At 49.8% G+C, this 23,897-nt stretch overlaps 1 protein-coding gene across 4 annotated transcripts in view; it reads right to left on the reverse strand.

The window, feature by feature from the left end:
- The window catches only part of LOC122390687 (alpha-catulin-like), a 78,030-nt gene that overhangs the window by 50,853 nt on the left and 3,280 nt on the right, over positions 1-23,897 (reverse strand). For 3 of the 4 annotated variants that reach the window (XM_043383860.1, XM_043383859.1, XM_043383862.1), the window contains exon 2: positions 191-389. In XM_043383860.1, coding sequence (XP_043239795.1) covers positions 191-389 — 199 coding nt within the window. Of the gene's footprint in view, positions 1-190; positions 390-18,648; positions 18,803-23,897 lie in introns of those variants that run through there. The other variant, XM_043383861.1, reaches the window with a different exon arrangement.

A 23,897-nucleotide genomic window follows, 5' to 3' on the forward strand; every position in this document is an offset into this window, starting at 1 on the left:
ACGTGTTTCATGTCACCATCCGCTAGGAAGATCCTGTTTCTATAGAAAGTAGAACGTTTCTAACATTTATATAGTAAATCAATTTTACGAGCATGGAAATAAACAAAAGCTAGGTGAACACTTGACACAACGAAAAAAACTATTTTTTAAAACAATTTTTCACGGTGGTGATGGCAACGTTGAGTCCCACCTGCGGCCCTGGCCTCCTTGCACGCCTCGTACATGTCGACCTTGATCTCGGGGTTGTCGTCGCCGATGGTCTCGCCGACGGTGACAAACCGTTCGACGGCCAGACTGACGGCCTGGCCGACCCTCTGCACGGCCGCGCGCTGCTCGGAGCGCAGCGGTGACCGCTCACTCCGCTCCGAGGCGTTCACCAGAGCCGAAATCTGTGGCAGAGGGGAAAGAGAGAGCGGTTAACGAGGGTGCAGACGGGAGGGTGAGGGGTCATCGAGGTGCAAAGGAAGAGAGATGAGAGAGAGAGAGAGAGAGAGAGAGAGAGAGAGAGAGAGAGAGAGAGAGAGAGGGAGAGAGAGAGAGATAGAGAGAGAGAAAGAGAGAGAGAGGGAGAGAGAGAGAGAGAGAGAGAGAGAGAGAGAGAGAGAGAGAGAGAGAGAGAGAGAGAGAGAAACAGAGATACAGAGAGGCTTATCAAGGGCGCAGAAGAGGGCAGAGGGGTCATCGACGGCGCGAAAGAAGAGGGGCACGTTGCAGTGACCCTGAGAGTCAGCGACGCGGCAGACGAACCGATAACATCGTCAATGAACGTCATCTCATCAGCGATCTAACATTGTTTTCCAATCACGAGTGACCCGTGCCGAAAACAGCCCAGCACCCGAGTTCCATCTGGGTCGCAGGCGTCGTGCTGCACGGCTCATTTCACTGCGTTGCCGCAAAAAGCGTCATCCATTACCGCTGCCAAGCTGGCCATGAGTGTGTCGGAACGGCGTAACGGCGGCGCTCTGCGCTGGGCCGGAGAAACCAAAATGGCGTTAGATCAGCGTTGGTGACTTGTTCTCGGTTAGCTGCCACTGTAAACACTACCTTCAGCCCCCGTCACCACCTCGCCACGCCACGCTAACAATCGCCGACATCGATGGGACTGCATCTCTTTCGCCGCCATCTTTTAATCTATCACCTCAGTGTCGTCGAAGACCGGAGGTTTAGGGTCAAAAGGAAACATGCAGCGCGCTGTAAAAATCGTTTACAATGTGTTTGACATTGGTATCCTTCCATGTCAGTGTGTTCAGTGAACATATTAGGCAAGAATGTTTTGAATTTGAAATGCCGCGTTAGGTGTAACGCCAGTTAAGATAATAATAGGTGTCTTGCTACTTCAATCATGTTTTATATTGTAATTATATGTTCATTCATATTTTCCTGAAATCTTTCAAGAGATATAAGGTAAAAAATTGCGTTATTAAGCCTATTATATCGAATGTTTCAAACCCACCGGCAAAGCTAGTCAGAGATACCCGCCCTAACAATTTATTTCAGGAAATGTGAAGATTGGAACCAATTTATAGACGCGCAGATATGAGTTTTTGATTGCATGGCTGGCCACAAATCATCTTGGCTTGATGGCTGCTGAGGCAACAAAAAGTATTCAGGCCAATCGCAAGCGGACGCACATTCTTCGGACCTCGAAGTTCCAAACGAACAGACATTTTTCAGCGAACGCCATCAAAAGGGTTCGATGGAATGATGTAAGGTCTCACACATTGAAATGACCTGAAATACCCAACTTAGCATTAAACCCCAACTGAATTCGACAAAGATGTTTTAGAATTAAACTGCATGGAATTCACAGTTATTAACCAGAAAGTGATTTTGCAAGTTTTTATCTTCTTTTTTTGCTTTTTTGCTGGAAATCCCACTGCTGCCACGATTGCCCCAAAGTGGGGAAGAAGTGATACAGCGGCGCAGACCTTTCTCATAGGGCACTTGGCATCCACTCCTATTTCGATATCACCTCCATATGTAAGCTAAGGTAGTCCTACTTGGTTGGCTAATCCATATTCGCTAATCCAGATCAAGTCCGTAGAGGCTGGGTCACACCACACCCCGGCTGCGACGATGGCGTTCGCTCGTCATCTGCATTCGGCACTGCGGCGCATCAAATAAGACACGCCTCATTACCCTGGAGGGCGCGAGACAGTTCAGTGGCACTGCATATCGCAGCCTCGCCTAGCGATCCGTCCCTTCAACTCACTATATGAGACCACATACTGTGGCGTGTTACTCTCATCATTCAGAAGTGCTTACACCAGCATAGAAGTAAAGCTGCTTAATTTCTGTTTCACATTGTGGAAAAACTGAAATGCCACAATCACCATATCCATTATCCACGCTACAGGAAAGATGAAACAGTTATAGCCTTACCCTGATGAAACACAAGCCGTGATCTCCGTGATAGGAGCCTGTCCATGTTCGATGAATTTAGATGTTGCATCACCCTCACCCTCCTCAAGGGCAGCAGGTAACGAGCATGACTCACGTGGGATGTCACGGCCTGGTCTGCTGGCGGCGAGGCGGTTCGGCCAAGGGAAGCCGTTCATTGCCACATGACTACATTAGGTGCAGGGGCTCGGGAGACCGTCACTGGCGGCCGATGAGTCGGGACGGACCACTCCACGTGTCATCAAAGAGGGAAGAAAGACACGTGGAGTTTGTCATTCTGGTCTGTGCCAGTCCCGTATCAGTCACTGAGAGCTCATGTAACTTTCCGACTGGTGCACCAGAGCATGGGTTAGAGCTAGCAATAAAGTGATCTTGGGTGGGAGCAGTCTGGCCTGGGTCGGAGTTGATCTCAGAGATTAGAGCACAGACAGACATCGTTGCCATGACAACGACCCCGCCAGACCCGCTGCTTGAAGCTCCGGCTCTTTGTGAGTTGGTAAGTAGATTACGACACGCCTAATGGGATCATTAGCAGTGTATAATGCGTCATATGTGCGTCCGAGGAATTTCAAACGGCTTTCTGTCACAAAAGAAGCCGTCCAAGGCCGCGGCCATTCAACTCCCTCGCTCAGCTAACGACAAAGTGTAAGAAGGGCTGTCTGAAATGGCCAACCACCAGGGGCCACATCGTGGCCAAGCAACCGTGGGCACTGGGCAGTTGCATGCAAACAGAACAAACGGGAGAGCTTCAAACGCGTAACAGCTTACTTCGTTCCAATGAAACTAATAGTTAATACGCTGTTCCAGATCATCCACCGCAAGATAAACCTAGCTCATGACGCACACAAACAATGGTGCTGCCCCTATGACGTCACTACTGTCCCTCTGACGTCACCGCCCGCCCAGGTGAGCGGGCAGTGACGTCACCGCTCTCGGCCTCCGCTTCTGGTCGGCTGGCCGGCACAGAGGCGTATTGATTTTTAACCTGAATGGAGGCGAGTCAGGCTGTGCTGCTGAGACGTTTTCTCCGGCAGGAGACGGCAGACGGCAGACGGTAGACGGTAGACGATAGGCGGTAGATGACAGGCGGTAGACGACAGGCGGTAGACGACAGATGGCAGACATCAGACGACAGACGACAGACGACAAACGATCAGGAGACGATAGACGATAGACGACTAAATGCCTGAGTTCCAGTGGCGTAAATTGTGTTTCTTCCGTACCTACCATGTGAATTGAGAAACGAAGGTTTGTTTAGCAATCCCTATCGCACATTGATGTTACACATAACAAACGCGTTTCTGAGCTGAACCATACCATAATGAGCGAATGCCTGTATGTTCCAGATGCAAAGAATAGCTTTCAGCAGTGTTTCGGATTCGCGGCAGGGCGGCTTCGATTCTTATTCCGAGCCCGGGTTTCTGACTCCTACATCGAATTCGATTACGAGCCCTGGCTTCTATGCTTGTGTGACAGCAACTAATAAAAATCAGGCGAATACACTACAGGTCCACACGGATGCCAACCCCGCACATCTAAATTGCACTTTACCCAGCACACATATACAGACGAGAAGGAATATCAACACATATCAACCCTGCCGGCCTCGTTCATATGAATTTCGCTGCCCGCGGTATTATACCTGCGGTGCATTATTCATGTAGTGGGCAGTCGGCTATCCGCTTGAGAGGCGGTGGTGCCGAAAATAAACCGGCCACCGTTTACAGGGCAGGTCAGAGACGAGAGGAGGATAGAATACCAGCGGCACCGCGCACAAGGAGACGTCAGCCGGTCTGTTCGTGTGGCGGACAGATCCCTGCACTGGTAGACTGTGCCGGCGGACAGCTCCCTGCGCTCGTAGATAGTGCCGGCGGACAGCTCCCTGCGCTGGTAGGCTGTGCCGGCAGACAGCTCCCTGCGCTGGTAGGCTGTGCCGCACTACAGCAGCGTGAGGCGGCGCAGTATCTTTGAATAGCCCAATTAATTCAGATTTCAGAGTGCCAGGGGCGAATGCTTGAAACATCGACCTTTGAATTCAATTTGTAGGAATAAACATGCCGGCTCATTGTTTCACTAAATGCCATTGAGCTATAGGTATATGTGGTGGATAAAACCAGAGCTACCATGTTTTGAAGCACATAAAAATCGAGTCGGCTATGTGTAAATATAGCGGCGTGCATGTTCCGTGACATTCGTAATAGGACAGAGAACCTCAATCCGAGTAGTGAAGAGGAGCAAAACTGCACGGAATCACGCCCGTGCTATGAGGAACAAGTCACGCTACTGGCTGGCAGAGCGAGCACTTCTACTCGGACCACGATGACCCGACCAAACGCCGTCCACCAATGGCGCTGCTCTCAGCCTAGGTCACTGTGCCTGAGGGCAGCAGTCGGAGACCGGAGCGGTGGCGCTGGGTCGACCGGCCAGCAGTGGGAGCCCAGTGGTATCGATCCACACAGCAGACTGTAACTCTCGTCAGGTGGAACAGCCACCGGGTAAAAACACACAAAACGGCCAGCTGAGAGAGCAAAACAGCCCGCACTATGCACGACTCTGTTTAGAGTTGAACGGTCGGAACAGATTATGAGCCCAAAGCACCTGATTACGGACGAGAAAAATAGGACTGAAAATGAAAAAAAAACGGCGGGTTGCGGTGCTTTAGCTCTGTTTTTGTTCTTGGATCCATTACAAACTAACAGTCATTGGCGCTAACAGTTAATTAGAAATGATCACGCCACACACTTGACCGAGAGAGCACCAAATCGATGAAAAATCCCTGAAGCTAAAACTAATTCCTCGAATGTTTATCCTTCCACATACAAAATGACTTTCATTCGAGTTAACCCTATATAGCAAAGGAACAAACAATCTATAAAACTCAATATTCAAAGCAGTTACGTGGTGGTAAAAATGCTCCTTCAGCAATATGACCTGACCAATGACCACGGTGTTTACTGATATCCTCTGCAGGCAAGTTTGTTTCCGGGGCTATTAACGTTAGTCAACAAACTCTCCGTCTAACCGCAGTAAATATCGGGGCTCGACGATATACTCCAGGCGACCCATCGGTGTCCCGCGGTCACGAACGTGACCTCTGCATCAGACAGAGCTCGACCGTGACCTCTGCATCAGACGGAGCTATATACTGCACTGTGGGACTGTTTCATAGAGCCGCTTTGGAGGGCAGGGTCGCCGATAGAGTTGGAATTCATGAGCTTCGGGAGCAGACGCTGCTCTTGGTCGAGGTTCAGACTCATGAGACGTTTACATGTTTGAGAATTGAGGGTGCTTTTATGTTGTTTACTAGTACCCACAAGTTTTTCTATTACTGCATATAGCATATGTGCAGGCAGCTAGTTTTGGATGCGATGCATTTATTCTAGAAATTATTGCTATTGAAGAGCAATTCCGAGTAAAATTGCTGTATGTTTGTCCGATAAAGGACAACTGCGTCAGTGGCCTAGGTCACGAACCTGGCTGACTGCGCAGCTCGGCCCAGCTGTCACGGTGAACTGTAATGAAAATAAATCAGCCTTGGCCGACACATTTGTATGCATTAAACGCCCTCCAGATGCATGCATTCTGTACCTCTAAATCATTTCAGTTCGATGAAATCGGACATCGTTGGAATATATCTGATCATAAGGATCCGGTTGACCGCCATACAATGAAAAGAATGCATTGTCCGTGATGCTTATGAATAAGGAACAAAATAATTGTACGAGTATGAAATAACAAATATATCATTAAAAGCGCCATTCCTCGGGGGAGATCAGTATATGAGACGTTTTAGGGGGGCGTAAAATGACAAAATTAGGTACTTGGTTTGTAGCTATAAATGTCATTGTTTAGCTGGGACAGAGACATTCTAGTATTAAATATTTGAAGCACCAGTTCGTTTCTTTGTTGCAAGAGCTTTCGAAAGACGTTCGTTTTTTTCTTCAGCCTCTCTAAAACACACAATACACAGGTACATACCTGGGGGTCAGTACCTGTGTACCTATTGTGTGTGTTTTTTAGTGTTTTCATACGGACTGAAGAACAAACACGAACATCTTTCGAAAGCTGCCACAACAAATAAACAAAGCTGGTGTTTTAAATACTTACATGACAAAAACTACTTGTTCTGCGCTGCCGTTGTGTATACGAGCATATACATATGTACGATTCACCTAGAGATTTGCAGCAGTACAAACTCCTAACCAGTCACCGAGTCCAGGCGCAGTGGCGGCGATCCGGCTCCAATCGATTGCCGAACACCCGAGCAACACTGGCGCCCGGAAACGTCTGCATTTTTTAAGCAACTTCAGCCTGGCTCGGCTAGGGTACTAAAGGAAGTTAATGACTCGGGAACTGAGGGGCGGAAGCTGGCTGCTTCCGCAAACATCGTCAGCTGCAGACTGTCCTTGCTACCGGAAGTTAGCAAAGACAGCCGGAAGTTAGGTATTGCTACCGGAAGTTAGGTATTGCAAACGCTTCTGAAGTTGCTGCTTGAAAATGGGAAGTTGCTGCTTGACACCCGCAGTTGCTCCTTGGACACCGGAAGTTGCAGCTCGAGCTCCAACGACGGAGCCCGGGTTTACGAGACTTCCGGCGCGCGGTACAAGACTAATATTCATATTCATTGATCAAACATGAATATCGCGGCGTCGCCGAAGGCAGCAGGACGGGGAAGACTTTGCATATGCCGGAAGGTCAGAACGACGGTGAAGACTTTGCATATGCCGGAAGGCAGAGTTTCCCCAAGTGAGCGTTACTGGAAGCGTCGGCTGCGTCGGAATAGCAACAATGCAAGGGGAGGTCAGCAGATGAGTGGCAATGAAGTGCGAGCTAGTGAGAAGCAAGCGACTGCTGCATATGAAAGGCGTGAGGGTGGATGGTAGAAGACTGGCAAGTAGCATATCAGGAAAACGCAAGCTGCTGGAAATATTCGGATGGCCGCAGATTCTACTTATTACTTCTTAATCCAGATCATGTCCAGATATATAAAAGCGTGATACACGCATCCACTTACAAATGTGCGATGAGTCGGAGCATATACGACATTGCAAGGCTTGTTGCCTCGTATTTGTATAATTGTCAGTTATCATAGATTTGATGACGCATTTTCTGAGTTCTTTTCGTTTTGCAGTTCTGGAAAAGCACCCCACATCAGCGAACAAAATCGATATCGGCGAAACGCATGAATGGTCTGGCATTGATCCTACGTCAACAAGCTATTGAGTACGTCCCTCCGGTCAATAGGGCTCGGCCCGGAGCTCTGAGGGCTCCAGCAGAGATGCGAGTCTATCTGCGATCTCGGTTCTTATTCACTGGCTGTACTTCCGCTCAGGGACGGCTCTTCAAAGGCTGATGCTTCCGGCTTCGAGCGAAACGGGTCTCTCAAAGCAGCATTAGGTGCTCTCCACATTAGATAAGTGAGTGAAAGTGGGTAGAAATTCGTGCGTAATTTCTGCAGGCCGAGTCTAGAGTTGTCTTTGGGGCTTGTGGCATACAGAAGTTGATTGACTTCCGATGCACTAAATATTGGCAATGCACCTTCCAATGTAATGTCCTAATATCTTTTCATGTAATATAAGGAGAGAGGGAGAGAAAATAACTGAGCACTGAATACTGAGAATAGGAAGAATCAAATGAATGGAAAAATGGTGCAGATTGAGATAGTTATGGACTGTGCCCAGTGCCAGTATTCACCGCACAAAATTTGATAAAAAAGACAACCACTTGTTGAATGCACCTGGAATTTCCAATAGACCAGTAACAGCTGGAAATACAACACAGATCGCGTCTCCTGGACAGCTGGGAAAGAGCGGTGGATGAAGGAAGCGTCGGTGGCGCGGAGGAGGAGAGAGAGAGGGAGAGAGAGGAAGAGGGGGAGAGCGGGAAGAGCGCGTGGCGGCCGACGAGCCACCGACGAGCCGGATCGATTCAGCGGCATTCGACGGAAGGTCGCCGCATCGCTCCGGCAGATACCGGGGAGGGGGAGGGCAATGGGACAGCAGACAGTCGTCGATAGACTGCAACATGCTGCGGACAAATGGGAAAGAGTAGGACATGCGTCCGACCGATCGGCTACATCTAGGTACGGCATTAGGCTGGTGGAGAGAAAATCATCATTCAGAGGGTAATTGGAAACAAAATGCTAAAAGTGGCAAACTTTTAGTATGTCTTAAGAATTCACAGAGCCAATAACCTCGAAAACCGCATATCCATAAAATAGATAGGTATGGTTTAACATTACGAGCAAAACAAAATTTAATGACACATTCCAAAAAACAAACATCCATTTCTTTGGTCCTTTAAATCAATCTGTTCACGCATTGTCATTTTAATACACGTGTACTGTTTTTCAGAATAGGTCAAGAAGGGAAATAAAACATAATCAAATGATGAATTTGAATTTCAGTACGGAGAGAAACAGACATCTCGCATTCATGCATAAGGTGAAAATAAAAAGACGACAAGTCAGTGTGGCGGTGCAGGTACCTATGACACTAATATGTATATCAGATCAGCGTAGCGACGTCGCGGCCCGAAGGACTAGTAGACTGCGCCGACCGGAAGGTGGACTCTTCCGGAGCAAGCTCGGCTGGTTATGAGACACTGACTGATGGTTCGACAGAGCAGCTCGGAAGAGCGGCAGACGGGAACGAGCGCAAACCACCGCCCGCCGCCGAGCGTTGACGGATCGACCGCAGCGGGCGTCCTGAGACCGTCGTCGATGGACGGCGTGCATAAAAATCTACAGGGTCTACCCCAAGGACGAATCGGGCCAAACCGTCATGAGAAATCGGCTCTTTGGGTGCTGGACTTACACGTCAAAGTTCCGGAGACAACGGAAGGCATAAGTTTGGAACCCCGACGGCAACCTATTTCCTGCCTGAAATGGGTGATAGCTATCGCTTCAGCAGTGAACTGCCGCCAACTTGGTGCATGGAAACACGATTGTAAACTGAGAACCTGGGACAGACTTTTAGAAGTTAAGAAGTGAGCGATTTTGGTTTTAGGAGCTATGAAGTAAGGAACTGTGCGCGCACAAAAATGTCCAAGGAAATAATTGTATGTATGATATATTTAACTGTTAGAGCAGAGGTAGATTATGGTTTACTGAAAGGCAACAGCCGTTTTCTCACTAGCCCAAGGCAAACTGAATATTAACCCTCGCCCTGGCAGGGCATTTTTCATAACACGGCCTGGCAGGGGGGGGGGTCGATGCGACCCCCCCTCGCGATTGGCTCCTATGGCACCTAGAAACACCAAATTTGGTAGGTAGGTGGGCCCTCCGGAGTTCTCGCCCCTGTGCAAATTTGGTTGCTCTAGGTCAATATTTAGGGGGGTTTTGGGGGGTATAAATGTAAAAATTTCGCTAAAAACAGGTCAAAAGTTTTCCGCTTATAACTTTTGATCTAATTAAGATAGAGCAAAAAGAAAAGCACCAGTGAACTCAGCACGTCAAGGCGCGTCGAATGATATACTTTTTAGCTTGCTTAAGTGTACTTAAAGTTTTTCTTAAATTTTAAGTAAACTTAAATTAATAAATTAAGTTCAAGTTAACCAAATTGCATCATATCGCATATCATTTAATTCGGCTGATCACTAGGAACACAATGATACCATTTTTTAAGCTCTAGCGTCATTATGTGCCAAGTTATTGGCAAAAACGTCATTTGACCTCAGTTGACCTCATTTGACCTGACCCATGGATAAGTACACCAAACAAAGAAGCACCAAGTGACCTGCTGTTAAGTACCGTGGTTTGAAAGCACAAAAGTGATAAAACGAAGCGGATATCTCCAGTATTTTCCGAATTTAGTATTTTCCCATAGGCTTAACATTACGACGTAATGACCTCTAACTGACCTCAGGTCAGTGACCTAAAAAAAACGGACTATATGTTATACAACTCGGTGAACTTAGCACATCCTGAAAGTTTGAAGGAAATCAGTCGAAAACTGTGAGTTGGACAGGTGCAAAAAGAAAATTGAAATTTGACCATGACCTTGTACCGGTTTTTCTGACCTGGTGACCTGACCCAAGGTCATCCGGACCTAAAATTTTCAGGTCATATGTAAAAAGGTTGCCCCATAGGCTGTGCCAAATTTGGCGGCGCTGCGCGTCGCCGTTTTTACGCTATCTTCGAAAAACCTTAGGGGGGGGGGTCGCATCGACCCCCCCCCCCTGCCAGGGCGAGGGTTAAAATTCGTTTCTAACCCCTTACTTAAGAGTTTTAATCAACTTCTTTGTTGGAACGGTTACATGAATGCTAATTTACATAGACCTCGGTATACAGGCTACTGAAGGCTATGGACCGTTCTATAATTTCATAAATTATTTGATTCCTTGTCCAATTATGGAACGATCAGTTTTTAATTTCCTTTATTTTATCAAAGATACACCACTAGACTCAGTGCTGTTTTCGTTGAACTGATGGAGATTCTATCCATAGGCGGCGGAACGGGGAGGGCACCGGGGCACCGTGGCGTGCCCCCTTTGATTTTGTCATTTTAACATTAGCCCTATGGGCGTTGCATGAAAAGAATTGGACCAAAAGTCGGCAGTGTCCCCTTAATTGACGGTGTTCCGCCGCTACTGATTCTATCTGCCTTCAATAGTCCAACCTTTTAGACCCTACCTCCTAATTCCTCCTTCATTAGTGGAAATCATAATCACGCTTCCCAGACCTCCCAACACTCTGTCTTTCACCTTATCACCCCCTGCCATCTGAGACGACGCTCTAACGCACAGTCCTTCGTAAATTCCGGTAATGGCTGTCATTTTGCCTTACAACTCGCACGACATCATCATTCGTTAACAGCTTCCTTCCGACGAGCTGTTTCATCCAGAACAGGCCATCATTCCCGGTCCCAGGTCTGCCCAGCCTCGCACCACCTCTCACACCGCCTTAGCGCCACTGCCCGTCTCCGGGCCGTTCGCAACTGACACTGTTGCTGAAGGGTGCGCCGGTTGAATTAGTGATGAGCTGTGCCACCAGCGCCGCCACTGCGCCGCCTCTCGTACAATAGGCGGACAATACTGTCGGGTAGGCATCCGGATACGCTGACCGCCCGGACGGGTTACTAAGCGGACATAGCACGGAAGTCCGGGAACATCAACAGGTATTCAAGCACAAGTGTTAGATGTGAAATAACGAAGGAAATGAAACTATTACCAAGGATAATTCGGTGTCACCATTTATCTAGTTTGTGGTGTAGACCATGGGTTAGACATTAGCTTCCAAGTACCACCGGGGAAAGTCAGCCCAAGGCAACTGATCCAGTCATCAACAGGTCAGGGATTCCAGCTGTCGTTCAGGAACAGACCGACACGCTCAGTTGCAGAGCAGTGTCACTGCTGGCTGAGGCTCCATCAGGACTGTGCGTGTGCATGATTGAACCAGTCTTTGCCCGGCGACCACCATCCTTGTCACCGCTGCCGTCGCCGCTACCGTCGCCGCTCCTGTGGAAGCCCAGAGAGAGAGCGCGCGCCGAGAGCCGGCCTGCGCTCCACAGAGTCGGAGGCGGCAGGTGACCGCCGCCGGCAGCCGGGCAGAGGCGGCGGATCGATCCAGAGGCGGCGTGCCCGGGCTCCCTCTCTCCTCCCCACACCCTCTGCCCCCGCTCTCTCCCCCGCTCTCTCCGCCGCCCTCTCCGCCGCTCTCTCCGCACAACACGTTTCGGAGCTGACGCGGTGAAGGAAAGGGAAATGTTAAAAGCGACGGTGGTGCTTGACACGTCTGTGAAGGTAGGTGTCTTCGTGGGGGCGAAGAGTGCCAATGCGTGCGTGCGTGGTTTGCAGGTTAAATTTGTTCATTTCATGATGGTAGCGCACTGATGATGCCCCTTGACGATTCTTTTTCTGCAGTTATTTATTTCTCATATCAATAACGCCTCCCTAAATAAAGAAACAAGAGAACGATAGATATTGCACAGCTTCCCTATCTCCACTGTTAGATCTGCCAACTGTTTGTCGGGTCAACTGTTTATCACCTTCGGATAGCCTAATGTTGAATGTAAGAGTGCAATGTCAAGACTAAGGAAACAGGATCATGCACCAAGCACGAGTGTTCTATCCCGACTCATTCAAAATTCGAGGAGGCACACGCACATACACACAGAGTCAGGGGGAGACCTAAGAGATCGATGTCGCCATCAGAAGACCCCGGGAAGATATCGGTCGGTCGGACGGGGGCCACGGGCCGTCGGCACGGGCAGGGGGATCGATCACGGCATCAGGTCGATATGTCTCTGCTGACTCACGCGCTCCTCCCACTGACACGGTGACACGGTCAGTGACACGGCTGACACAGGGTCACCAGGGGACAGCGACACGCCCCAGACACAGGTCACAGCGGGAGCCAGGGGACAGCGACAAGCATCAGGAGTCTCGTGATGGCTCAGTGACTAGTGAGGTAGGTACTTCCTCTAAGGAGAACGCCTGTTTAGCAGTTGGCACGTTTTCATGTTGTGCCTGCGATACTTATGTGACTTGCTTATCTCTCATCCAATGATGCAATGGCAAGTTCAGTTTCTCAGGGAGCACGCTGTTAATTAAGTAGTACGGTCACATCCCTGCACTAAAAGGGGCCAGCGGACCCCACAACCACGTCGAGTGCCAGCGACGATTTGCAGCAGTGCCATGCTCGGATTGGGCCGTTTCCGCAGATATCGTTACACCAGATGCTGATGGACAGCAGCTCAGACAGAGGGGATGACTTCTCCTTCCTCTCCCTTCTTCCCTCCCTCCCTGCGCCCTCCTATCGCGGCGCGCGGAGCAGTCATTACCGAAGTATCTCAGCTGGAAGGAGCGACCATCCGCTGCTGCCTACGGGACGTCACACAGGACCAAAGGAGCAGGAGGTACTCCGATCAGTAGCTTCCTGAGACCCCGAGGAGCAGAGCAGCCGCCAGAGCAAAGCTATCCAGGATAGGTTTGTAAATGGCAAATGCCAAATGATTCTTACATCTAAGAGGGTAAACGGTGATTTATATAGACGGTTCAAACTAGTTGAGATAGACATGGTTTTGAGACTTCATTGGATGTCAAATGTTGAACGGCAACCTATTTTGAAACACAATGCACTGAACGCTTTTAGCCTTTATGCTCCTGGACGAATGATGATCATGTCTGAGAATTACCAATTTCAACCAGTTAGTACCACTTACGCGTTTGCACCACCACTACCATTGCACTTGCGTTACACATTTATATGATGAGTAACAAGACCTAAGCCATGACGCGCTCTTCAGTCCACAATCCACATATAGGCTTTAATCGAAATACCCAGCATCCGCCCTTGCAGTCGCCCAATCCGTTAACGTCTGCAAACAGCGGCGGCAGTGCAGCTCAATTTAGCTAATGACTGAGAGTGTTTCAGTGAGCTTTGACCAGCGATCAAGTCGGCTCGGGTTCCAATTCACAGCCAACTAGCAGCTAGTCGGTCGATCGGGCGGGCTGTTTACAGAGCCTAATCCCTCTAGAGAAACGAGCCGAGCGACAATTGTACATAGCGCCCTATTGAAACTGCAGTTACACAACTACAGCCGTAACTATAAAACACTTTTAAGTTCAGCCCAAGAGCTCGCTAGACAACAGACATATTATTATAGGAAATAAAGTTCACAATTATCATATATGATATAGGACCGAAAGATTCCAAGGTCCAAGACATTTAATCACAATAAATAACCAGAACAAAGTGCAGTCCGATAAATGTAATGGACTACCAAATTAATGAAATTATTGTTCATAAATAAAACACGGCTGTCACACAGAACCGTATCAGTGGAAATATTTGGCTTCATTCGCGGTGATAAATGGCCGTACGGCCTGGATGGATTGGTGCTGCGCCTGCCCAGCCATGGGAGTAACACCACCAGACGTGGGATGACGAATATTCGCATCGAAATTGCCCGATATTAGGATGGATTAAGTATTTTCCGCCAGTGATCCCTCATATGTGTGCGACGGATATCGTTTCTCAGAAGTGCTCAGATGCAGCTGAGAGCTTGAATACATTCGAATGGCTTGTTTCGCCGGATGTCCAGAAAAAAATCTGCACTATTGGTCGAATTCATAAAACTGAATTTTAAGCAATAGTTAATAGAAGCAGAATATTCATTCAACCTGTAAGGAGCTGCTACTATTTGCAATAAAGTCTGGATGTTTTAGGATGGCCATTTTCAGATTAACCCGCGCCCCGTTGGGCTCTGCCGAGCAACGCGCCCGGTTGGGGGGGGGGGGGCATTTTGGCCCCCCCTAAGATCTCGAGAACCACGCAACATAGCGACAAGCGGTAAAAGGCGTTGGATAGCCCCAACGGGGAACTACCTTGTGACCCAATTTTATTGACCTAGGTCAAACCGATGACGTCACAGGTCAGGTCAAAGTTTCAATTTTCACCGTTTACAGGCATTTCAAGAAATGCGTTGTAAAATCGAGTAAAATGCATTTCATTGAAAATCGTCGATGGGGAAATGTTCTTGAAACACATATTTTGCTATTTGAGGTCACTGATACTAGGTCAGGTCACAGAGGTCAGGTCACGGGGGGGGGGTCAAAATATGAAAGTGTCGTGTGATACATGTTTTATGGTCCATTTTACATGACAAATGCGATTATATGGGTCAGGCAGCCTTTGGGGCCAGCTTAGGTCACGGTTTGGTCAAGGTCAGGTCAAGGTCAGGTCAAATTAGGTCAAATTTCAAAGTTAATATTTTTGCATAAAATGGGTATCGAATCGATGCAGCTCGTCACGGGGAGTTCAATGGTGGTCTTTTTTTTGCCGTACGTGGTCTAGAATCGCTATAAATTGAGTTCAAAAATTTGACGTCATCATTTTTGAACAGTTTTTTCGCTATAACTTGGCCAAAAAACGAGATATCGATCTGAAATTCGGTATGTATATAGAAGAGCGCTGGGACTATCACATATATTCCGGTTTTTCGCAATTCGGAAATTTTTTGGATTTTTTAAAAGTTTTTTTTTCTAAAAAAATCAATTTTTTGATTTTTTTTTGTCAAAAACCAAAAATTTTGAAAATCCGAGATAGCAGTTTTGTAGCGCCGCTTTTTGTCTACTAGACCATATAAAGAACTTTGAAATTGCTTGATAACTGTAGATTTGGTGAGCGTTTCAAGATTGCATGTTTTTTGCTCATTTTTGCTCGAACATGACCTCAGTTTGACCTCAATAACTCCTGACCTAAGGTGACCTAAGACTTGAAATTTGGTGTGAAGGTGTCAAATTGATGCCCGGGAAGGTACTGAAAATTTGGCGGCGCTGCGCGCCGCCGTTTTCTTGCTATTCAGGAAAAACCACAGGGGGGGGGGCAAAATGGCCCCCCCAACGGGGTGAGGGTTAACCCTCGCATGTGTGCGGCGTTTGCCAGCTTCTAATGTGTAGGGGGGGGGGGGGGTCGGTTGGACCCCCCCTTGCCGTTTGGCCCCTGATCGAGCTAGAGCTTCGCGGAAAAACGAGCGTGTTGCCCGTGACGAGAGGAAGCCGATGATACCCAATTTTAAGGTCCTAGGTCATTGGTTGACCTTCCAGGTCAGGTCAATGACCCAAAGTCGGGAAAATCGGGACCTGTTAGAAAGTCGTAAAGTGTGGCTGCTAAGGGGTTTTTCGGGGTGCTGATCACGAATATCGTGTTACTTTTGATCACAGATGATGTCTTGAAGCATTTAGACCAGGTCGGGTCAGGTCAGGTCAGGTCAACCAGTAGGCGTCGTGACGGGTATTCGTAGTACGTGTCAACCGCCTCTGACAGCTTCGTAACATGTTACGAAGTCACCAAAACTACTTCGTAAATGTTCAAATGGTTGCTAAATTCGAATTCAGCTCCAAAAACTAGCCTAGAAACATGTAAAACTCGAAAAAGTGAACCGAGGTCACCCGAGGTCACCAAAGGTCAATGACCTGACCTGACCTTCAGGTGACCTTGACACACACGGGAGTAACATCAAATCACATGTTTGAACGTTTGAAACCACGAAAAGCTTGCAAACACGCGGCTAGTGCGAGCCGACATACGCGAAATCGCGATTCCGGCCAAACATGGTCTCGGAAAAGAGGTCACAGGTCAAAGGTCATTTGGGTCAGGGTCATGAAATTTTCAGGGTAGGTGTAAAATTGATCAATGCGAGGGTACTGAAAGTTTCGTCGCGATCGGCCGCTTTTTACGCGAGTTATTCGCGAAAAACCATGGGGGGGGGTCCATCCGACCCCCCCCCCCCTACACATGCGAGGGTTAAGTTGTCCCTAACCTTATTTGGAGACTAAATTTTCCACAACTTTGACAGCTTTCCGACGTAATAGTTCTTTTTTCGCAATGTCGTCTGCAATGCAACAGCAACTTGCAAGCGATACGTGCGGTGCCAAGCTTCAAATCCAGGAACTGTCGCTTGTCAGCAAGCTGCAGAAGTAACGATAACTATTTCAGCGGCCATGGCATTCAGCGAGCGTTAATCACTCCCAAGACGAGTTTCCAGATGTTCTTTCGCTGTTGCTCGCTCGTAGCTGGGTGCCGTAAAATTTGAGCACCATTCCGACGGAGACACACGAGGCGACTTTTGCGGAAGACACCACGGCGCTGACGTGAGCCCTCGCCTGACACGGGCGCAGTTCGAACTGCCGGTCTCGACGGGCCCCATCGTTATCGACTGTTCGGACAAAGTTTTCCGACGGACCGAGACGGCTCGGGCAGTTTGGGTCGGACACCGGGACCGGGGCGGAAACTAGTGCAGCGCGGCGATTGGTTACATGCCTGCTCGGTCCGGGACGACCGGTCTGAATCTGGACAAACTGCGATCGATGCATGCAGTCTCGTCTGCACGATTGAGACAATTGAATTTCCGCAACAGGAGCGGCAGGGAACGTTTGGACGAGACGAGCCGGCCGGGCGAATCCATTCGTTCCGGACCACCGCCATCAGACATCAAACGAGGCAGCGCGACCCGGCGGCGCTACAAGGGGAAGCCGTACAACGGACACGGCGCCGGAGCGGTGATACGGCCCTCGAGGCAGTCGCACTGCCGCCGCCTCATGCCGCGGCTTGCTAGCTGTCGCGGTCGTGTCTATCAATATAGTTTGGACGTCTTCCGGGATGCTGGTTGATGTACATATGTGCCGCGCCGCCATGTGATACAGTATCATAAAAACAATTCAGTTCTGACAACATGTTTCCAAGACATCCGAGAAAATGATTTCCTATTCAACCCAAAGGTTTCATTCGCGCACAACTCTATGGTGGTCAAACTCGCGCCATTGGTCATACGTCCGTGTCCGCGGGAGGACGGGCCGTGCGGTGCAGCATACCTTACAGGCGTTTACCACTACTGCCATCTATCGACCATATATGAATCACCGACACTGCATGGTAGCTGCGGCTGGTCTAAGAATCCCAAATCCCAAATCACAGCGATCTATCAAATTCAACGCCACTGACCCCGACGAGAACGCAAACTTTGCTGTGTTCCAATCACAAGGGACTGAGCCGAATCTGACCTTATCACGCTTGTAACGGCTACCTGAAACAATTTCTAGAAGTAACCTAAATTTAGCTTCAAGAAGGTGAGCTGAACCGGAGCTTCGAAGGAAGCTCATGGTGTGTAAGACTTTTAGGCTTGTAATGGTTCCCAAAGTGATGCTGGATACCGGCTTTTATACGATAATTTTATAAATACATACATAGCACTGGAGACAGTCGGCCCCAGGTACTTAATTCTTCTTGCATACACCTTCGACTAATAAAACCTCACATGTCAATTGCCAACCCGGAGAGCCGTGTGCAAAAATAGAGTGGGTAAGTATTTAAAGCTAAAATACATTTCAGGATTACGTATATGCAGAACATGATTATTTCTATCGATGCACTGCGTGAAAATGGGGCAAGAGTTAACCCTTTATCAGCGTACGAGTAAGTAGTCCTGGTTACGGTTCTGTGACGATATTTTGGTCGGTACTACAATGAAAATATAATGATATTAACTGTTCTTTGTATACTCTATCCAGTACACTATCGTTCGACAGTGTTCATCACTAAATCGGCCACAGTAACGCTGACTTTCAGCTAGAAGTCACACCACTAACATGTTACCTGGAGATGTCCAGTCTCACTCCCACCGTAACTCCATCCACGCAGCCTCCAAATGATCTCGACATAGCCAGCGCCAGCCGTTCAGCGGGCTGCGCGCTCCGTCCTCTCTGCGCCGGGGGAGACCGCTCGACCCTCGGTCACAGCCCACTCACCATTCTGATGAGCGGGGTGAGTGCGATCCAGGCGAGCAGACGGCCCAGACCGCTGACGGCGGCCAGCAGAGCCAGCAGAGTCACCAGCACAGGCGCCAGCAGCACTAGCAGGACGGGCCCGGCCGAGCGGCGCGCCGCCGGCGCATGGTGTGCAGCGTCGCGCCACTCTGAGCACCGGCGCGCCGCCACCGCCGCCGCCGGCCGCGCCGAGCTGCGCGCGCCGCCGGCCGATCGACAGCCGCCGCCACCGCCGCCGAAATAGCTGCCCCAGCTGCGAATAGGCGGCAGCGGCACTGGCCGGCCGGCCGGAAATAGAGGACAGCGGGCGCGCCGATCGGAACTGGTGCGCTGCCGGCGCCGGACAGACCCGCGCCCGGGGTCAGGCCGGCGCCCCGGCCCGGGGACGCGTCTGGAGCCGTCCCGGGCGGCGGCGGCGGCTGAGCCCCGGCCGGGTCGGCTGCAGCTCGCTACCGCCGCGCCCCTGGGTTCGAGACGAGGGCCGACGGTCTGGACGACCAGACGGTCTGCAGAGTCCGACGGCGCCGCCGCCACTGCGGCTCACTCAGCAACACGGCGGTCTCCGTCTGCGGCGTGCGCCCCATACCACCAACCGAGCTCGAGACAGCGTCAGCCAATGAATAATTAGCAGATTCCAGGGCAGCGCAAGAAACAGTATAAACCTAAGCAGCTTACTGCTAGGTTCCACTCTCCGAGAGTTGGTAAACCTTCTCTCGCGCCGTGATAGCGAAAGTCCCAACTAGACCACAGCGAGGAAGGAAGTCTGCCCAGATGTCACGTTCCCAGCGTTTGCCACAGGCTATTTGTCAGAACGCAAGGAGCCCCGGATTGTCGGTGGCGCTGTGTGGATATCGTATTCGTTCCTTCTATCCCTCCCCCTCCACCGGCGGGGAGGGGTAGAAAAAGCGAAAGCTGAGTAAAGCGAAAGGGTATAACTACAAAGTGCAATCTGGGTATGAGACGAGACGAACGGAAAATCACAATGAAGACGTTGATGAAAATAAATGTTCGTTTACAAGCGTTTACAAACAAAAAGAACGTTTATACCACCAGCATCGTTTTGCACAAGGGTTCGAACATCAGTCACAACATAGGCACAAAAGCTCCCTCAACACAATGATTGTCATAAATATTGATTGTTTTTTGCCGACGTGCAGTCGGATAAGGAAACCATTAATCAATCGAAATGTAAACGGAAAGATACTAACACGATTATTAGGTAGACTGCTCAAAAATGAATCACAAGTTTTTTATTATTTAAGTGTCAGCCGGACATTGTCCCTTGATACATCCATAACTGGTCAATAACACACTGACTCGCCGTGTAGCAATCAAGTTGTGATGACGTCACCCGGGAACCACCAGCCACCCGATGACGTCACACAGCCGGCGGGAGTCGAGCTGGACAGCTAGCAGAGGTAATTTGGAGAAGGATGAATGACGACCGCCGGGGAACGCCCGATAGTATCCGGAATGATTCATATCGAGGAACTAGGTCAACCGAGACCGAGGACCAGACAAGCACCAATGGTGGATGGATGAACGGTTGCACTCTCGGAGGGCCTGTCTATCACCAGATACAAAATGGCACGAGCCTGGTGAATGTCAATAGAAATGGCGCCTTAGCGACAACCGGCGGACGACCGGGAGACACTCGTTTACAAAACATGGCCCATAGCCGGCACCCCAATCGATGGAAAGATGTTTTACGTTTCGATGAAGACCTATCAAGTGATAAAAGAAACACAGGAAATAATCAGCATTAGGTTACACATATCAAAGACCATCAGGCTCCACCTTGATTATGGCAAAAGTGATAAAAACATGCACTAGCTTCGTTTCGTGCTTCGGTGCGTCCATGTCCTTCATCGGCGCTTTCCAGACTTCAACACTCCCTCCTGATTCATCGGCCCCCATCCGCCCAATCCTCCATCTTCCAGTACCCACCCCACCCCGCCCCCGACTGACCCCGGCGGCGTCACGGCCAGCGGCCATGCCCGCCATGTCTGGACACCCCATTATCCGTGGAAAACGGCCTGCTCTGCCAGTCCGGATGTCGTTTCTGACGGCCACCGGACCGTACCGCCGAGTCGGTCCGTGTCGTGACGCCAGAAAATGACGCCAACTGATGGCCCGGGGGTGGACACTCAGGGTCCCGCGGGATAGCATGCAGCGATGCGGAGTTGTCGGATAGTTTTGCAATTTTAGTAGTTGAAGTAGTAACAAGACAGTGTGACTATAGCACTGACTCGTAAAAGTCGGCATGATTCTCCATGGAATGATGGCAAATACAAATAATGACAATATACAATTAATAGCAAATACAAATTAATGCCAACAAAATCTTATTTTTTAGCAACTTCAGTTAACCAACAGGGTATCCAGACCAGACCTAAGAACCAGATAGATATGCATATCGGTTACCAAGTTGTGTTTGTAAATGAGATGAGGTTTTGCTCTCTTCACAGGAAACAAGTTACAAGAATATGAATATGTACAGAGCTTTAGGCTCGAATCTAACAGCGATGTCCTCAGCTAGCTTAAAGTTCATTACCGCTCTCGCCAGCCTGCCGCGCCAGTCTTGTCTCAGAGCGGGAGCTGTCCGTGCTGCGTCAGCCCTCTTGTCTCCCTCCCCTGACACAGCGGCGGTAGGTCGCCCGCGTCTCGCTGACACATGTTCGCGAGAGTCAGCGGCCTGGCGTCGCCGAGCAACGATCAGCGAGCGAGGCGTCTGAACGACTGGCAACAATACACGACAAAAAGCGAACACAAACAGACCGAGAGTGAGTCTCGTGTGATCACTGCACTGATAATAGCATTGCTGACGGATGGATTTAACGGTTCAAACTTCAAGCGCTGTCTGCTTTCTGTTATTCCGGTAATCTATTATTGCCACTTTTAAGCTGTTGATATTGCATTTTTGTTATTCAAATGTTACGTTTTTTCTCTCATTTGCTTTTCAGCAAGTGTCAGAAGAAGTGCAGGGTGTAGTACAGGCGATTCTTGCGTGAATGGCTGAAAATACTGATATCTTTTAAAAGATGGTTTTCTTTTTTTACAAGGTCATCTTCTCTATCGAGGTCTGACGCCCAGCGTCATTTCTGATATCCGCGGCGTGGGATTTTGGTCGGCCACGACATCTGCTCCTGATGTCTCTCTCCGGCCGCGCCCTGCCACCGCTCCATCCCATTCTTCATTCGACGTCGACCGTAAATGGGCTTATATTGCCGCCCTTGGCCCGGCTCCAGGCCAGCCGCCGGTGAAACGGGACGGAGAGGCGTCTCGGGCCCGTCCTCTCCTCTCCAGTGGCTCTCTCGCCAGCGCGGTGTTCGTCCAGAGGTCGCAACTCACGGCCGAGAGCACTTGGAAATAAGGGACTCATCTTCACCTCCTCTCTTCCCCACTCTCTACCGCGCCCAATTCCACCGGAACTGGAAACTTCCGGCCAGCAAATACGATGACCGACTGAAAGACGTGCCAAGCCAAATAGAAGGGATGGACGGGCTCAAGAAAATCCAATTTAAATGAAGATCCCGGCGAAGATTTTCTATAATTGATATCCCGACGGGACAAGGCAGAGAAATGCTCACTCATTTAGACTCACGTCGGGATTCATTCGGCGGATGTCTCTCGACCGGCAATCGGAAGTGTGTTCAAATCGCGAACCCGCTGCCACTCTAGAGGGCTGAACCGACTCACAGCAAAGGGAATGTCGCGTCTCTCCTGAAACGGGCTTATCAGTGATGTCTGTTTTAATTCAGTCTGGACGTAAAAAGACGTTAATGAATCGAGAGCTGCCTCACCAGCAGCTGCCTCGAGAGACGAGGCAGCTGCTGGTGGAGACGCTGGTGTTTCCCCACCTGCGGTACTGTAGCTCTGTGTGGGGAAGCTGTTCCGTCACACAGAAACGCAGACTGCAGAAGTGCATCAACTTTGGCGCTCGCGTTGTAACCGGCCTAGGATACCGAGAACATGTCACGGAAACGCTGCGAGAGCTAGGGTGGAAACGGATCGAGCAGATGGTAACTGAGCACGACAGCTGTGTCATGTACCGACTGTTACACGATACCAGGGCCTCGGAGGTGTTACGCACACGGATTACCAGTCGTTCCGATGTAGCTGCACGTGAGACGAGGGCCACTGTCGACGGCCAACTCGAGGTGCCGCGCACGCGCACCGAATTCGCCAGACGGTCGTTCTACGCCCGAGCCGTAAGGGCGTGGAATGAGCTGCCACGATGTGTGAGGAGCTCCGCCACCTACGCTTCTTTCAAGAGGCAGGTGACCGGTGCCGGTTGATCTAGTGATCTCGCTTGAGACCTTGTAGGTATTTTAACCATTTTAAGGATTTTAGTCGGGTACATGTCCTTCTTTTGTGTGACATATTGTAGGAATTATGTTGGGTACTTGTATGACGTGGATAACTGAAAACCCACCCGATGGATGTTTTCCGAAATACATGATTATGATTATATGATTATGATAATGTTGAAACCGACTTCTCATTGGGTGAAAAATGGAAATTTTCCTTGCCCCACGAAAGCTTATGATTAAAAATAAAGTCATTCACAGCCCTATTGACGACGAAATCTTTCTCCCGATATGTATAAGTCAACTACACTTAGCCCTTTGCCCAACCAGCCATACGCATTTCACATCGTCAAATGCATCCATCTGTCGGGCATCCTCTCCCCAGACCTAAACCACATCAATGTGGCACGTAATTACTCCTAACGCTGTTCTAGCGCTTCTCTACACCGACAGGGGTCGGTGTGCTTTATTAGCATAGTTTGTGCTCGCAGAGTGACCACCGTCCGGCCGCGCGGAGGGGGTATCCGCCGGGGCAGGCCGGCGACCGGACGCTCAGCCCTTCTCCATTCAGCAGTCGGCGCCGATTCGTCTTATCGTGTCCGAGGACATTGTTCCTGCGGCGGATAATGGCAGCCGACCGGCGTTAGCGCCCGCCCAGCTGCGTCGGCTGCGACGTCGGCGGCGACGGTGCCCGCGCCACCTCTTGCCAGCAGGAGCAAACAGAAGTTACTGTTCACCCAGTACAAGATCAGGCACGATAAAATTGGCCGTATCCAGCACCCAATCCAAAGAGCTAATGGATCCCATACTCAAGCGTTCCATACTCCAGCAGTTCACGATCGTCATGCCATGCGGAGCAGTATAACTTCAGGCGTACACTACCAGCGCCATCTATGGAGAGGAACATCAGTCACATGTGTG

This window comes from Amphibalanus amphitrite, unplaced genomic scaffold (assembly GCF_019059575.1).
Source record: "Amphibalanus amphitrite isolate SeventyFive unplaced genomic scaffold, NRLGWU_Aamphi_draft 000405F_arrow, whole genome shotgun sequence".
NCBI classification, from domain to species: domain Eukaryota; kingdom Metazoa; phylum Arthropoda; class Thecostraca; order Balanomorpha; family Balanidae; genus Amphibalanus; species Amphibalanus amphitrite.